The 13422-nt window shown below is 45.9% G+C and overlaps 1 protein-coding gene across 1 annotated transcript in view; it reads right to left on the reverse strand.

Moving 5' to 3' along the window:
• Window positions 1-13422, reverse strand: part of ALK (ALK receptor tyrosine kinase) — a 678620-nt gene that overhangs the window by 473694 nt on the left and 191504 nt on the right. The window contains exon 2 of the mRNA XM_025867990.2: window positions 9537-9656. Within this exon, the coding sequence (XP_025723775.1) occupies window positions 9537-9656 (120 nt within the window). The remainder of the gene's footprint in view (window positions 1-9536; window positions 9657-13422) is intronic.

Raw genomic sequence — 13422 nt, forward strand, 5'->3', positions numbered from 1 at the left:
CTACCCGCCTCTCACTGGAACAGGCCTCACTCCGCTTCAGAAGGTGCTAGTGAAGCACCTGCATTCTGGCACATGGAAATCTGTCCTCACAGTCGGTCCTTACAGCGATGCTGTCAATAGGAAACATGACCATCCCCATTTTTCAGATGCCAGACAGAACCAGGGAGTGGTTTATGGGCTGAAGGTAGTGAAACCACACAGGAACCGGAGCTGGAAGTGAATTCCGCCTCTCAGATCCCTTGAGCTTCTTCCCCACCATTCTGTGCTTGGCTTTCAGTCAGAGGCTGGCAGATGGCTTGCCTGGATATTACAGAGGACATTTAAATAGGCAACAAGGAGGTGAATATTTGGAAGGACCTTTTTTTTTTTTTTTTAAGATGCTCTTCACATGTGATGGTGAAGTAACTAGACTGGGCCCAGCTGTGGATCCTTCCACACCAGGATGGCATTGACCCTACAGTGATGCAACACTTAGGACATCATGAACCCACTGGATTGATGGGAGACCCAAGGACTTAAAGTGATGACATGGATAAAGCGACAGATAGGAGTGACATGCGCGGAAATGCTTTGCAGCCCAAGTACTGAGAATATATGAACCATCACCCATGCATCTGCTACGGAGGGTTAGATGTGGGCTCCTCCAAGCAGATGACCTGGGTTTGAATCTCAGCTTTGCCACTAGCTCTGGGCAGATCACTGACCTCTCTGGGCCAAGTTTCCTCATCTTAAGATGAGGCTACTTGACCAGACCACTGTGGGCACCGACAGCTCACAATTTCTAACAAACCAAATTATTCTAGGCATCCACTCAAATGGACTGGGTAAAGTTCCATTAATCTGAGGTCTCTTCTGGCATAAATTTTTGCATCTGAGGTTGCTCTTAACAAAACATTTCATTTTAAAAGGATTTCCTCTCATTTTTCTCACTCTTGATCAGTCATTTTCCTGCATATGTTTTGGACACACGGCTTTCTGGGCTGGTTAGAACGCTCTGTATACAGTATCTCAGATGTCCCAAAGCTGTCAAAACAAAAATTTCCTCAGCTCGCTCACATCTGCTGAATATGCTTTTTTAGATTGAGTAGAGAAAAAATAAGCCTGCCCAAAGTAGTTAATGTCACAGCTTTTAATTCTAAACCAAAGTATGTCCAAACCAGACACTGCTTTCCCCTTAGCCCTCTGTCTTTCCTGAAACCAATTACTATGACTTTAGGAATAAGAGGGCTGGTGAGAACATCCCTACCCTTTACTAAAACAGAGATCCTCAGGGGCTCCGGGTTGGGAACTGAGAGACCTGAGTAAACTCCTAGTTTGCCCCTGGTCTGTTAGACAAATGCTGCTATTTCATCTAGTGTATATTTATCAAGAACTCAACTGAGTACAAAACACTGGCTTAATCACTGGAAATGCAAAAGGGAACAAAATGTGGATTCCTCGACCTCTGAGAGCTTATAGTCTCAGAATCATGATGATTCAGGGCTGCAAATAACTAAGATAAGCCGCACTAAAAAGTGTGACATCAGAAATATAAAGTACTGCAGAAAGACATTATACAACTTTCCTTGGTGAGAAAATGAGGACAGAGTGAGGTCTGCAACCTTGCAGGCTTTTCTAATTTGGGGTTAATGTGGTCACCAGCTGCTGGGAGGGAATGCTTACTATATGGTTTCCAAAAAGAAGCTCTAACTAATCTAATAGACATACTATGTCTTTGCTAAAACTGAGAAGTCTTATTTCCCAAGCAAATCTTCCTATTAGGTTTGACAGATCATCAGACCCAGGGATGCCTTTCCCCACGTCTGTGACAACTGTTTTATTTATTTATTTATATACTGTATGCATATACAAAACAATCATGCAACAAGCATTTAAGAAGCACCTTTCAGATGGATGTTTGGGACTCTCTTAGAACTATGAAAAAAGTGAACTAGGGTAGAATCTCTACGAGGAGCAGGGGCAAAGAGCTTGGCAAATTGTAGATACTCACTGGATGAGTAAATATATAATAGACTGATCAACTGATAGATCGACAGGTATATGGATAATAGATAAAAGTGACTTATCATCTTTTTGTATATTTTTCTAAAAATTGTATTTTATTTAAATTTAATTAACATACAGTGTATTATTAGTTTCAGAGGTACAGTTCAGTGATTCATCAGTTGTAAATAACACCTAGTGCTCATTACCTCACATGCCCTCCTTAATGCCCAGCACCCAGTTACCCCATCCCCCCACCCAACTCCCCTCCAGCAACCCTCAGTTCGTTTCCTATGCTTATGAGTCTCTTATGGTTTGTCTCCTTCTTACTCATCTCCAGTTGGGTAAATTAGACTCATCCATGATTGCTTTATCAGCTGACCTAGTTTACACCTGGGCTATAAAAAGGGATGAAATACAACCTAGGAAATATACTTGGTTGGAAAGAAAATCAGGGAAGTTCCAGGTTTCGTGATGATGGACATCGTCCAATGGAGTTTCTTAGAGAATTTGGGATATTCAAGAAATAACCATTTCCTGTACAAGTCAGAATCTTCTCAGATATCAAGTGGGGGATTATACCAACCCAATGTTATAAAAAACATTCCATCCATTTTTCCTTAAAAAAAATTCCAAGGAGAAGGAGACATCAGTATAGTCTGGGTATCAGTGAAAGCTCCAATGTGGAGGCAGGGACTCAGCTGGGCCTTACAAGCTGGAGCAGGTCAGCTCTAGGGAGACAGGTTCAAGGGAAAGCAAAACAAAGCAGTTGGGGACAGAATGGAATGAGAAAGCAGGAAACAGGGGAGAGGAAGAACGTAAAACATAAGGAGTATTTACGTAAGCATGAGAAAAGCCTCTTAAAGTCCTTGTTCCACTTTATCTCTCAGTGGCTTCAACACTGTTGATTATTTCTCTATCTAAAATTCTTCACCACCTTGGCTTCTTTGACAATTCCACCTTGTTTCTCCTCCCATATTTCTTATTTCTCCATTTCTGTGTGTCATGCTTCTTTTCCTCTTACATGAAATATCAGGGATCTTCATCCTCCAATCACCAGCCTCAACCACAGCCTCTATGCTTATGACTCATATCCAAGACCTAGATTTCCGACTCTCTACCTGTCACCTTCACCTGGATGTCCTGACAACATTCATATATAACTTGCTCAGCATAGCTCTCCCCATCTTCCCCCCTCTAGATGTCTTGGTCACCATCTCTCCTTGCCAACAGTTTCTCCTCCTCCTTATTTCAGTTAACACAACGTTCATCTACTCAATCACTCAAGCTGGACTCTCCTGGATGGACAACCAAGTCATGCTCACCTTATAGCCTGAATCTCTCCCAGATTCCCATCCTGCCATGCCTTTTCTGACCTATGCTTCACATGCAGGATCATGTCTAAATCCTGAGTACAACCGGAAGTAACTGTTTCTCTGGGCTCATCCCTGCCGCTTCCTCCCAGGTCCTCCACATCCTGTGTCACTGAGTTTGACCTGGTCCCGAACATGCCTTTGCACATTCCTTCCCTCTGCCTGGAATGCCCTTCTCATTGGTCTCGGGGTCCCGAGGCCCAACTGAGCTGTCCCCATTTTCAGAACACCTAACTTCCTAAGTCCTCCACAGAACTGGCCATCCTTCCCTATGTTTCAGGGCGCTTTGAACATGCCTCTGTTTCTGCACCTGTCATACAGCAGGCATGCCTGCCTCTTCCTTGAGAGTTCTTAAGGGAAGGGGGTGTGCCCTCTTTGTCTTTATCACTGCTACGCCTAGAGAAGAACTAGACATACAGTTGGTATTCAAAGAAAATTTATACCCATTCTTCCATTCTTTGTGGTGTCAGAGACACACTAAGGGGGAAATGATGCAGGCAGGCAGGGATACAGAAACAACCCTCAGTGGGGAGGTCAAGATTAGACCGGGCATCAGGGAACCACCTGCCAAGGTAGGACTGCTGAGACCATGTTAGCAGGAGAAAAAATATGGGGAACAGGAGACCAGACAGGCCTGAGTGATCCTTTCCACATTTGTCTGTCTGTCTTTATCTCTGTGTGTCTCTGTCTCCATTCCCTCATCTGTCTTTCTTTTCCTTTTGTCAATGCACTTCCCCACGTCTGTGACAACTGTTTTATTTATTTATTTATTTATTTATTTATTTATTTATTTATTTATTTATTTAGGTTTTTTTGAGAGAGAGAGAGAGGGAGGGGGTAAGGGACAGAAGGAGAGAGAGAGGGAGAGAGAATCTTAAGCAGGCTCTGTGCTGAGCTCCACGTTGAGCTCTGCATGGGGCTAGATCTCATGACCCTGACATTATGACCTGAGCCCAAATCAAGAGTTGGACGCTGAATGGACTGAGCCACCCAGGTGTCCCTGTGACAATCGTTTTAATGGTTCTCGTTTGACTTGCTTTTCTTGCCTTTGTGTCAGTTGGTCAGTCACTCTCTTATCTTTTAATCTGCCTGCTTCCTTTCTGCTTTATTCAAGCTGCCACTAATGGAGAGAGAAGTTGTTGGTATTTATTGAGTGGACCTATGTGTCTTCATTTTAAAGATAAGGGATATAACCAAGTGGAAACATTTTAAACAAATCTTTTCTGGAAACACCTAAGCCATCTGCTTTTTATGTAGGTTTCATGGACTGCGTTCCCTGGCCCCTAGCAGGTCAGCAGTCCTCAGGGTGACAGGCGTACCCTGTTCTTGGTGGAGTAGGACCGCCAGCACTGGGACTCAGTCTTGCTGGTGAATGCAACCACAGGCCTTGTGCTCACCATGTTGTAGATTAAAATACAAGAGTATGGGCTGGGAAAGAACCCGACTTCCCGGTTCAGTGGAGCAGGGTGGAAAGAGAACACAAAGAGGCCTGGCCTGTCAGGGCAGAGGAATTGTTAAGAAAGCTTTCAACCATGGCAGTGGTCCATGAGGGAACTGGGAACTGCTTTTCACTGACAACAGGCCCTTGAGGGCGGAACAGCTGATCACGTCCAGCTACATTAAATATGGAATTTCAGAAATGTGATCAAACTGACTTCCTGCCAGAGCTATGAAGCAAATCCCATAAGGGGCTTGTGGGCCTTTTTGTTTTCCATTTTTGATTCTGTGGTAGGTTGATTTTTTTTTTCTTGAGAGAGAGAGAGAATGTTTAATTTACCCAGTGTTTTCAATCAAAGAAATTGATACATTAACAGCACCGGTGATGGTGGGAGTGGCAGCACGGAAAGTAATTAAAAAGTCTAATTTTTCTTTCTTTCCAAGAGCACCAGTCCTTAAATTGGATGGGTCTCTATGGGCTTGAAAAGCAGACAAAGTTTTAATAGAACTTTTATTTAAAGTCCAACAATGGCTTTTTGTGCCCTGATGTTGGGTGTTAGGAGGAATCTTTCTTTGCCAGGAGTCCGTGTTGTAGACATAGCGGGGCTGGAGGGATGAAGGACTGTATGACCTTATTAGGGCTGTCATAACAAAGTACTGAAAACAGGGCGGCTTGAAGTAACAGTCATTTATTCCCTCACAGTTCTGGAGGCCAGGAGCCCAAAATCAAGGCACTGTCTGGGCTATGCTCTCCAACAGCGTTAAGGGGGATCTGTCCCACGCTTTTCTCCCAGCTTTTGGTGGTTGCTGGCAATCCTTGGCATTCCCTGGCTTGTAGATACATGACTCTAATCTCTTCCTCCATCATTACATGGTGTCCATCCTGTGTGTCTGTGTCTATGTCTCTGTTTTCTCTTCTTGTAAGGCCCCAGTTATATTAGATTAAGGCCTCCTCTAATGCAGTATGGACCCAAGTTGATTGTATCTACAAAAACCCTATTTCCAAATAAGGTCACATTCACAGGTATTAGGGGTTAGGACTTCAATCTATCTTTTGGGGGGGGCACAATTCAACCCATAACAGGTGCCATAGTCTAGACTGCCTACAGTGCCCACGTGTGGGAAGAGATGAATTAGATGGCCTGCCTGAGAGAGCCGCAATTTGGGGACATCAAGTCTCAGTTCTACAGCTGCCTAGATCTTGGGTATCAGACTGGTCATTCAGTCCAAACACCAGGTTGTCCAGGAAATGAGAGCCCTCTCCATGGAGGGAAGAATTCATCTTTGAATTAACTTTGTGTTGTAGTAGGAAGAGCACTCTAACTTGGAGTCAGACGGTCTGGGTTCAATCTTGTCTAACTGCCGTTCTGCTCCATAATGGGAGCATGTTAATAAACTTCTTTGGCCCTCAATTTACATTCCTATAGACATGGGATATAAAATAATTTCCTAACAGGCTTAAGTGAGAAAGAAATGTAAAAGAGTTTTGCCAAGTATCAATGTTTTTGTTTTTCATAAATAAGAACTCTCTTTCTCCTCCTCATCTGGGGCAGAACCTTTGGTTATATTACATTTCACATGTTGACCTGATTCTTCCCACACCCAGAGTGGACAAGCATGAGTTAAAGTGGGCGGGACGCCATCTGCTTCTGTAGCTCTAGAACTGAAGGTGATCACAGCCCCCAGTGGCTTCAGTCTCTTAGCCCCTGGAGGGACCGGATGGAACAGATTTTTATCTGGGTGGGTAGTGAGAGCCCAGTACTCTGGCCAAGCCTATAAATAAGTCTTAAGGCATCAGGCTGATGATAAAAGGAGGGGAAAAAAGTATTTCTGTAGATGCCCCCACCTCCTTCAAAGCCTCGGAGCAGGAATGTGTAGCTCTCCGCTTGGCAATGACGAAATTAGCGGGCTGCCGTCCTTCAAGACAAGCGAGAAAGAGCTGAAATCTGATACCAAATGCCACTGAAGAGAATATATTTTACACAACATAAAAGGCCCCAACGTAAATTAGAAGAAATATGGGAAGACTTCAAAAAGGTAGGTCAAACTTTTTCCTCAAGCAGATAATTACAGGCTGGGGGTGAGTAAATCTTGTTAGCCTCTCTCCACCTCGTCCCTTCTCATAAAACACTGGTGAAAAGAAAGCCACACTCAATTCAGGACTGGGCAGCCTGCCTGAGAGGGCCTGCCGGCCGCTGCTCCTCACAATGCCTGTGGGCAGGGTGTTGCCGCCCCCCTCCCTTGCCCCCTCCTGTGTCCCCCCTCCAGGACACCCCCTCCCACCTCCTCCCCAGAACGCAGGCACCAGGCTCCACCACACAAACACCCACGTCAACTTGCTGAGACTTGGTTACTTCTCACTGTCTGAAGAACTAGCCCTTCAGGCAGCAATTTTCCAGTCAAATTTCTCTGCCCAAGTTTGAGGTCTTAAAATTAATGAAGTTGTTAACATTTCTTAAAATGTCTTTCACGGCAGTTGAAAGGTGTGGATTTATCACCAGGGAGGCTGCTGGCCTCTCTGGTTCATAGAGACATGTGGGCTGAGCCCCCACAAACACCCTTAAGGGAACAGGAGTCTCGGCCTTCAGTGCGCTCTGTGCTCCAGGATTAGCCCCCAGAGGCATTCACTGTGGCGGTGCCTAGCTAGCTGCCTACGGAACTATTTCCCTGGCCTCTGAGCCCTGAGAGAGCAGGAGTAAGTCTTATCTACGTATGTATTTGTATCCCCTCTGCTACCCGGCACTGGACCAGGCACACGGAGGTGATGGTGGAGGCAGGTGGGTCTCAGCGGAATCAAATACAGTCAGATAAAAGGCTCCGAAATGACCCCTGCACTCAGTCAAGGAGCCACCAACCCAGAATCAGTTCTTCCCACCCTATGAATCAACAGCAATAATAGTACTGCCTTTGGCATCTTCATCCAGCATTTGGGCAAATTCTGGCCAATGGTTTGGGTCCTCTCCTCTGCCTAGAAGGCAATTCATGAGGATTCTAGGCCACAAGGAGAGTCTGAAAAGGATCCTGGGAATACTCCTGATCTATACTTTTGCCCCAAGGCAGCATGCCACTCTGCCTCATTTTATAGATAAGGAGGGTGAGGCCCAGCAAGAGTAAGTAGGAGTAACAGGGCCAAGCAGGGAAGGCAGCCGCGAAACAAACTCGCTTAACAAACTCCCGTGGCTTTCTCCTTTCAACCTTCAACCTCTTTCTGGATGTTCTACAGAGGACAAATGCAATGCTCTCTGTGTCATGCAGGAGGTAGACCTGCCTTTTTTTGGACATTCTGCATTGTATAAAAGTTGTCATCCTGTGGAGATACTGAATGACTTTGAGAGCGAATTCAAAATGTTACCCAAAGACCGGTTGTATCACAAATCTGGTTACAAAGCAATAATGATACAAAGGACCGGATTTCAATTATTTATAGACACTTGCCCTTATCACAAAATGACACTCAATGTCTGGCTTAAATAAAATCAAGAAGTAATTCTTATCTGGAATCTTCTGACAACTACCGATCTTCCTCTCCCACTAGGGAGTCTTAGAAGCAGCAGGAAACATCCCAGCAGAGTGTAATCCTATACTGCCCTAGGGCTTTGGATGCATTTATTTTTTTTAAGTTTGATATGAAAGGTACAGTTAATATGAACCAAGACTAGCTGCATTTATGCATGAGGGATAGCGGTGAGTGGAAGATCTCTGTTAGGTTCATTTTTTAAAAGCTCAGGTCCAATGGCAGAGACTGAGTATCAGGAATAGGTAAATATGCCCAAAAGGGAATCTAGAACTTAGTGGTCTACCAGGTTCATAAATACTTAATTGAATCAGACTTCATGAGTAAGTTCCATCCCCGGAAGCCTTTTGTATTCACTCATCATGCACAAGCCTTTATGAGTGTCTTCTAAGTGATACGATAAAATGGGGAGCAAACAGCTGAGTGCCTGCCCTCATGGGGTTCACTCTAGAGAAGTTCAAGACAAAAAAAAAAAAAATGCCCACCTGAAAATACATCAGCTCTTTTTCAAACCTGCTCTTTCCTCTGCAGACGCCCAGCTTCTATGAGTTGATAGAATGTTAGCTGTTAGCACAGAGAATGAGGAATCCTACACCATATAAATATGGCCTCCTAATGGCTCCTAGACCAAGATGTAGCAGGCTGAGTAGGTGGTCCCGTGGGAGCAAGTGAACGTAAGGGAAGAATTCTGGTTTTGTAGTTAGAGAATCCACTCTGTGCCATCTTGTTAAGCTCAGTTGCTACATCTGTGAAAATGGAATGAGACCTGGCCTCCTTACTTCTGAGGTGGTTGCAGAAGCACATGAGCTGAACTAATCTCTAAGAACATGTCCAAGTATCCTTAAAGAGCTACCCAAATGTAAGGGAGTCACTGGAAGACTTGTGACCTTCAGAACAACAATCCTTTCTCAAGGGATCACCGTCATTAGAAACACACATGAGTTAGAACCCTATATCTAGAAACCACAGTCAAAACACAAATAAGTATGGCATGTAATGATTGGTCAGGGGTGTCAGGAACACTATACACCATAAAGGCTGGGGGTTAGGATACAGCAGCAACAAAGTTGTCAGCTTCCTCTATGATAAAGAAAGCAACTGTGGGTCTGGAGAGGCCAGGCCTGGCTGGAATGTGCACCAATGGAAGACAGAGGACACCAAAACTCACAACCCCCTTAATTATGAGACGGTGATTATACATCACCAATAACTATGAAAGATACACTTACCATATCGACTTCGATGAGACAGGAAAGGGAAGGAATCTTTCATTATCCACGTCAGATTCCATGCAAAAGCATCAGAAGGAGGAGAAGGCAGGCTTGTTGGTGACTCCAAGGAGCTGTGACCTGGACATAAAAACGGAGAGAACACTGACCCGTGTGCTTGAGGAGTGTCTTCTAGCTGTCACTCATATGGCTTATGGAGGAAAGCGTGTAAGGGGTTTTCACATCATCCACCAGACAATGGCGGGGGGGGGGGGCGGACTGAGCTACTAGTAGATTGAATTGACCTCAGCACCTCAGTGCACACTTTCTACCAAGGCCGCCAAATCTAAGAAGTCTGAATCTTGTGACCAACACCCCTGCCAAACATCTCTGGGAGACGAATTAGAAGCCAGGCTACTTAATGGCTTGGTCTAATAGCTCTATTCAAAGTCTATTCTGCCTATAAGAATTTGTACAACTTTATAGAGAACTCCAGTTCATCTTGTCCAGTTAATGCCTCCACTCCACTTTATGTTCAGACTTGTTGCTTCCTCTAAGGTTGTTTGCTTGGGTTATTATGCCTTATCAATGAGAGGGTTTGAAACTGCACTCAGAAGTTATGAGATTTTGACAATTATGTGATTTTCAGGGACAAAAACAGCTAGGTGATGGGTTTTCCCACAGCCAGCAAGCAGTCCAGGAAGCCACAAAGGATTAACGCTCTGATTTGCATGACAGAAAGAAGGGTTGAGAGAAAAGGAGCAAGAGTAGCATTATTCCTTTCCTTAACAGTACCTCAAGTGGGTTTTGTGTGGTGAAAAGTAATTACAATGTATCTACAAATCAAACGAACACAGGTTACATGCTCTTATGCAGTTCTTCCCAGAAAATCCCCAACTCAATCACTGTTTGCTGATGTTTTATGGGGCAGGCAAAGCTTCTCCTGTTAAAGAAGGAACAGCTTTTCTGTTAAAGCTGAGCATCAGCCCTGTTTCGTAGACAGATGTGTGGCAAGACTGAGTGTGGGGAAAAGGGAAGGAATGGGACGAGCCTTTCTTCTGCAGCTTCCATGGACCAGGCCCTTATGCTGGGCTCTTAACCCACATAATCCCACATGATATGCACACTGACTCTCTGAGATAAGCATTACTACCCCATTTTACAGATGCAACAACTGAGGCTCAGAAGAGCGAATGATGGAATCAGGAGCTGAACCCCGGTCTGCCTAGTATCAAAAGGCCACGCTCCACCACGGGCGGGCTGGTTTGCTACTCAAACATAACTCTTAAGCCACCTGGAGGGACTCGGTGAAGAGAATGAATAGGAAGAAGAGAAAGAACAGGAAGCAGCAGAAGCCTTTTTCCTGCCTGTCTGCTTTGTAGTTTCTTCCAGATCCCCTCCCCCAGCAGCCCTATTCTCCTGCCTCCGACCCCTCATTAGTCTCAGTCCCTCTTCACATGCTTTGGGGAAATAGCTGCTGGGTGACCCTGGCAGCCTTGTGTCTCTAGGCCCCTCCGCTCTTTTGTCTGCTGGAGCCTTACTTGGGATCACGCAACCCCTGCTGCTAGAACAGGATAGGCATTCTACTGTCACCATCCTGAAGGAGACATCCTTATCTCTGCCTTCCAAAGATTTGAGTTGGAAGTGCTGGCTCCTGAGTACCTAGAAGGGGTTTTTGACTCTTCTCCTCCATCTGATCTAAAGAAATCAAAATTGAATTGGTTGGTGCCCAGATCCATCTTTCTGGTAACATTTTCTACATATGGCTCAGGGGACATGGGCTGAAAGGGGTCAGGAGCTCTGCTGACAAGTTTCAGAGAGAAGCTGTCTCATGTCACCCTCATGTCAGCTCTGTATTGTAGATGGACAATGGGGCTGAGAGACATCAGGCCCAAAACCACACAGGTCTACTTGGGCGCAGGACTTGGGTTTATTAGACTTTAAAAAAAGCAATAATACGAATCGAACACATATGGACCAGGCACTATGACAAACACTTTAAACGACTGCCTATATTCACTTCCCATAACAACCTTGTGAATGGTACCATTATTGGTCCTCATTTTGCAGCCAGGGAAATCAAGGCTGAGGGAAGTTAGACTCCTGGACTGTGGCCACATGGCCAGTAGGCAGGAGACCAGAGTCAACAGACCAGGTTAGCCTGATGCTACAGCCCACGCTCCTCCCTCCACCCTTCTGGACCCCCACAAACCAGTGCAAGGGTCCTGCAGCCCTCTACTGGGCTTCGGGCCCTCACGGGGGCATGGCTAAGGCCAGGGGTCACCACTGAGCATGCTCCAGAACAGGGCAACAGTGTGAGGGCTCTCTGAGCTCAGGACAGCCAAATCCCTGCAATGACCTCCGTGCGGATAACAATCTGCCTTTCTACGTCTGAGTCATCAACATAGCTCAAATTTTAAGTAGTTTTGAAGCGGGAGGAAGATCAAGCCTAGGCAATATTTCCCTGCTTCCAAGTGAGCTCATGTTTCTTCACCACACAGTTTGGGAAGGTACTAACTTCTTCCTAAATGAGAAGCACCAAATGGATGGCACTTGACTTCAGGAAGCGTTTACGAATCTGTGCGTGGGCACAGAATGGCGGATGACTTCAAATATGGATAAGGGCCAGGTTATATATTGAGGGGTAAAAAATATCCGAAATCATTCACAAGAAAGGGCTCTGAGGGCTGAGTCATGGCCCAGCAAGGAGCCATGGGCGTCACTGTGGGTCATCCCTAAAATAAGCTTAAAGCATTTTCTGTCCCAAAATGCCAATAAATTGTTGGGCATCTCCAAAGACGAATAGTGCAGAAAACGCAGAAATATGGACTCTGCCCTTACAGGAACTCCTAGAATTCTTGCCAGGAGGCTGGGCTTACATGGTTCCCAGAGGGAGACAGGTAGTAATTTGCTGCATGTGGGGGCAACCAAAAGGATGGGCCTCCTCACTCGAAAAAGTAAAGACCAAGAAAACTACAGCCCACATAGATGAAGTTGTTTTTGCCAAAATCTGAAGGATGAGATAGATATGAGTTCTAGCCAAAGTTCACAGAATATGCATAAATTTAAAATATAAAGAAGAGAGTACTTCTGCATCTCACAAGTGCAGGGAAGAGGCTATTTCCATTATGCCCTCTCTCGGCCCCGTCCTCACCCTCGGTGGTGAGGGGGGGCTTTCAGCACAGAGAAGTACAGGTGCCATGAGATGCAATCCACTGAAGCAAGAGCATGGCTTCGTTTTGGGGGGGGCTTCCTTCTGAACACATGAGGATCCAGAGAGAAATGGTCCTCATCAGCACATATGTATGGGGTGAAGGGGTGAAATAAGACCCACTAGCTCTAGAAGAGTGCACCCTGGACCCTGGGAAGAGGGGTGGGAAGGAAAGGAGAGGGGGAGAGCAGGAGCAGGGAGCTCCAGGTGCCCAAGGGAGGCTGGCCCGTGATGGCCGAGACCACCAGAGGAGCGAAGAGCACAGAAATGCACTCTGGCCTGCGGGCATTACTGGTTGGCTACAGGTAAGACTGTCTTTTTCTGGTGGTATCCTGAGCCCTTTCTAGGCACCGCAGGGTGTCCAGGCAGAGTGGAACCCCCAACCTCTCGAGGCTCCTCTGTCCACCCCAGATGCCAGGTCCATCAGTGTAGTAACTCCCTTGCAGACAAACACAACCCCTCTGCCTCCTTCCTCCTTCCCCAGTGTCCTGAGCAGCTGAGTGTGGTGGTAGGTGAGGAGGGGAGCCGCAGGGGAGGGGGCACACACCGTGGTGCTGACAAGTCTGGCTTCGAATCCCTGACAACACAGCTCAAGAGGACCCTCAGTTCTCCCCAGGAGTCTCCTGCATTCACTGACGAGGTCAGTGCACCCTCCCCCTCTCCAGCACCACTTACCCCTCAAGCCTCTGATTCCCC

Source organism: Callorhinus ursinus, unplaced genomic scaffold (assembly GCF_003265705.2).
Source record: "Callorhinus ursinus isolate GAN/ISIS: 27379988/994484 unplaced genomic scaffold, GSC_fseal_2.0 scaffold10, whole genome shotgun sequence".
Taxonomy (NCBI): domain Eukaryota; kingdom Metazoa; phylum Chordata; class Mammalia; order Carnivora; family Otariidae; genus Callorhinus; species Callorhinus ursinus.